At 44.0% G+C, this 4,695-nt stretch overlaps 1 protein-coding gene across 1 annotated transcript; it reads right to left on the minus strand.

Annotated features, from left to right (window-relative positions):
* Positions 1-851: 851 nt before the first annotated feature.
* LOC129250198 (uncharacterized) lies at positions 852-1,604 on the minus strand. Its single transcript, XM_054889833.1, has one exon. It carries the CDS (start codon positions 1,602-1,604, stop codon positions 852-854), a length of 753 nt encoding a protein of 250 aa, XP_054745808.1.
* Between the last annotated feature and the right edge of the window lie 3,091 nt (positions 1,605-4,695).

A 4,695-nucleotide genomic window follows, 5' to 3' on the forward strand; every position in this document is an offset into this window, starting at 1 on the left:
TCGAAAATAGTCAATATTGGAATATTTCGCGTAGAAGTATTTGCCAATATTTGGTAAATCTTGATTTTTTGTCAAGTCGAGTGGCCACGGCTCCGTACATATGTATGCATCAATTCTCGACAGCAATAAATATTTTTTCTCTGGCAAGTGCTCGCAGCCTCATATGCAAGTATGTTTATGGCAGTTTGTATGCATGTATTTATGTATATGCGTGTTTGCTTTTGCACGTCCATAGGAACGATTTTTCATATGCAGATATTTATTTTATTTAGCTAAATGAATAGGTATTGTTGAAGCTAGCTAAGCCTTTTTAGTAGCGTTATGTTAAAAGAAAACGATTCCTTTGCCTTTTTATTCGACTATTTATTCTCAAATGTTTGTACAAGACTGCCTTACTTACTTGCTGTGTGACATATTTATGCAGAACAACGAAGAACGAATTCCAAGGAATAACAGAAATAAAAAACATGATAATTACATAAATTTTTATGTACCGGCACAACATAGTGATACAGTGATACATAAGAGAAATATGTATGTGCACACATCTGTATGTACGTATGTGCTTGCAGGCTAATGTTTATTTGCAGATGCATTAGGGCAGATCATCCGCGGCTCCGAACATCCTCCCCCCCCGTTGAAAGGTCACGGCCCTCAACAGAATCCTTTACCGGGAGAACACACAGTTTGTTTACGGCTCGACGCTTTATGCCACTAGGTGTTCGCAAAAGTGCCACTCGTACGACACCATCTGCTCCAGGGATAACTTCAGTTACTCGTGCTAGAGGCCACTTCAAGGGCGGTGAATTTTCTTCCTTTATGCACACGACATCATTGACTTGAATATTGGCTTAAGGCGTAAGCCATTTTGCGTGTTGCTGGAGAAGAGTGAGATACTCTTGAGTCCACTGCCTCCAAAAGACTTGTTGTATATATGTTACACGTTGCCCTCGATCAAGTCGCGAGTAATTTAGCGCCGTGAGATCCGGTTCAGGAAGAGCTGTCAGAGGACTACCAATCAAAAAATGCCCTGGTGTTAGGACATCCAAATCCTCTGGATTTTCTGAAAGAGGGGTAAGGGGACGCGAATTAATCACAGCAGAGATTTCACATACCAATGTACGCAATTCATCAAACCCAAGAATTGATGAGCTAGCGGAACGATAGAAATGTTGCTTGGCTGTCTTTACGGCTGCTTCCCACAAACCGCCAAAGTGCGTGGAGCGAGGGGGAACGAAGCGCCAATCGAAACCATTACTGAGGCAAAAGTTGTGAAGTTTGCTGCGGTGTTTTTCACTGTGAAGTAAGTCTCGTAGTTCCTTAAGCTCGTTCTTAGCGCCTACATAATTCGTTGCATTGTCAGACCAGATACATCTTGGTACTCCACGCGTGGCTAATGCGTCAATAAATGCACCCGTTGAAAGGTCTCTTACCAACTCCATCCAAACAGCTTTTGTAGCGAAGCATATGCACACGCTAACATAACATTTTTGTGGCGATTTGTTGCGCACTTCAGGCTTGTAATAAAACGGGCCGCAGTAATCCACACCGGTGACTATGAAGGGCCGCGAAGCCTGAATGCGTTCCTTGGGCAGATCAGCCATTATGTGCTCGACGAGGCTCGGTCTTGATTTGAGGCAGATAATGCTTTTTTGTAGAACGCGAGCTGTTGTTTTACTGCCACCTATTGGCCAAAACTGCATACGAATAAAGGCGAGTAAACTTGAGGACCTGCATGGTGATGCTTACGATGAAAATAGGTGATTATTGCGTACGTCAGTGGATGATCCTGGTACTGTTCATGAATGGATTACGTCTGCAGCGGTTACTAAAATACGAATTTGTGAATTTATTGGTAAAATAACACGATTATCAACATCTAATAATCGGAATCTATCTGCTGTTAATTCATTTGTCGAAATTATATATGAGTCAAATTCTACATTTATAAAATCTGAGTATTCATAACTTCAGTATATGGATGGCGCGATCAAAAGCTAAGCATCGAATTTTTTAATCGTCCACCGACTCTAATAATTCCGAAGTCATCAAGGAATGGCGATAACGAGGCGATGCTGCTCGAATTAGGGACGCATTTATTGGCTTGCAATACAGTGTACTCCGGCCACAATTGCGCTCTTTGTACTATGCGAATAAGAAGTTGAGTTCCCTGATGAATGTCTTCAGCCTTAAGTTGCGATGACCTTGGCAATTTTTTGATGTTAATAAATTTGCTGACATACCCAAAAATTCGCTGCATTGTTCCGAATGAGTTAATGTATTTGAAAGAAAGGGAACTGTCTATATGGTTATTTGCAGAAAGCAAAAAGGGTGGGCCGTGCATCCAAAGTTTCGATCCTAGAAGTTCCCGGGGTGTAGCTCCCTTCGATAAAATGTCAGCCGGGTTCATTGCTGTAGGAACCTAGTACCATTACATGTCCTCTGTCAGTTGATGTATGGTGGAAACCCGATTGGCGACAAAAACGTTAAACCTTGACGGTTCTTCTCGCAGCCACGAAAGGACAGTGGAGGAATCCATTAGCTGTGCGAGCAATGTTGCTGCACAGAGTTCCAGCTTGGGTATGGTGACGGTCTTTAGTGGAGAGACACGGGCCTTTGAACATAATAGGTGAACTTGTATGTTGTTTTGGTTGATCGCGTGTAAACACAAGTCCCATAAGCTTCAAGGCTTGCATCGCAAAATGCATGGATTTCTCTAATAGCTTCAGACTGAAAAACGTAACGAGGAAATGATATATACTGCATGTCTGCAAATCCAGTGCAAAAAGTAGACCAAGCAGTGTCTAACGATTGTGGCAGACTCTCATCCCACTCGAGCTTATCTCTCCACATTCGTTGCAGAAGAATCTTCGCCTTGGTCAGCGTGGGCCCCATTAGTCCAAGGGGATCGTAACATCGAGCTAGTGTAGATAAAGCAGGAATATTACGAAGGATCTCGGGACTATTAGAGCACCATTTGCGTAACTTGAAGCTTCCTCGGGTAAGAAGGCTAGTTGTTTTCAGTTTAATGTTGAGTACTTCTGCCATTGAATCGCCCCCAGTTATCAGGTCATCTACATAGAAGTCCCGAAGTACCGCTTCTGCTCCAATGGGATAAGTCGCGGATTCGTCTGCTGCGAGTTGGTGCATGGCTCGGATGGCTAGAAACGCTGCAGGCTTAGTTCCATACGTCACCGTGTCGAGCTTATAGATGCGAAAATCTTCTTGTCGCCACAAAATACATTGGAGCATGTTGTCCGGTGGAGTGACGCGAACACAGCTATACATCTTACAGATGTCTGCAGTAAGTGCTATAGGATAAGTACGAAATCTAATAAGAATATGAAAAAGTTTCGGTTGAATAGTTGGGCCTGCCATGAGTAGGTCATTTAACGAAAAACCTGAGGTAGTGGTTGCAGATCCATCAAAAACCACCCTCAATTTTGTTGTACTACTGTCATCCTTGATAACGCAATGATGTGGCAGGAAGTACTTGCATTGTTGTACAACCTCGTTGGAAACCAGCGACATGTGGTTGAGGTCCAGATATTCCTTAATAAACCTACTGTATTCTGCCTTTAGATCAGGGTTACGGGCGAATTTTCGTTCCAGACATTGAAAGCGTTGACGAGCTTGTAAATAGGAGTCTCCTAGGGCATCCATGCTGCGTTTTATGGGCAGACGAACAGAGTATTCACCTGATGGCAATCGAAAATAATTTCCCTGGAAGTGGGCTTCGCAGTCAAGATCTTCTTGAGAGGTCTTAGAGATCGGTTCGAAAATGTGCTCGATCTCCCAAAACCGACGTACTAAATAGTCCAGCCGAGTGCTGGGAATGAGACCATTGGAGGATTTCTGCCTCACGACGAATGATGACAGGTTTGGAGTTTGTTGCCCACCTCCAGATAGCACCCATCCGAGACCAGTTTTCTGAAGTGGTGGTAAACCAGATCCTAAGCGTATCTGACCAACACAAAGTAGATCGAAGAACAGTCCTGCCCCGATGAGCAGATCAATACGCTGTGGTAAGTTGAACCCAGGATCAGCTAGTGGTATATTCGACGGAACATTCGACTCGTTGGTGCTCACGGAGCAGCCAGACTGATTGTCGGTGATGGTTTTCACAACAAGGGCAGTGATGCTTGTTGAAAAATCTGAAATCGGCGACTTAAGTACGAGATCGAGTGAGTAAACTTCCGTTGGGAAGTTGGCATCTCCAACTCCAGAGACTATAGCAGAAGCTTTTGTTTTGAATAGCTGAAGTTGATTTGCGAAGCGAGTTGTGACGAACCAAAATCCCAAAGAGCGCGAAAGGACACGAAGATTCCAGCACGATTTTTTACAAGAATGACGGTAGTAGCTAGGAGCACAGCATCAGAAGGAGACACGGGGGCATTAAGCGAAGCAGATATCGATGCAGTCATAGCACTGGATCGAATTGCGGCCACCGATGAAGCATCGGCTTGACTATCGGTTAACGAAGCAGCTGAGCGGTTAAAATACAGGAGCGTGTGGTGTTTCGACTGGCAGGTGCGGCACATTTGGCCTGCGTCGTTTTGTCAAGTTTCTGGAGAATCATTTGTACGATGATGCAGTCTGCAATTTTCTCGTTAGATGCGAGCGACTGTAACGCACGAATGTGTGAAGTGACCTTTTCTGTCAGCTTTCGGAGCATGCTTACGTTTGAATCCACCT

This window comes from Anastrepha obliqua, chromosome 6 (genome assembly GCF_027943255.1).
Source record: "Anastrepha obliqua isolate idAnaObli1 chromosome 6, idAnaObli1_1.0, whole genome shotgun sequence".
Taxonomy (NCBI): Eukaryota; Metazoa; Arthropoda; class Insecta; order Diptera; family Tephritidae; genus Anastrepha; species Anastrepha obliqua.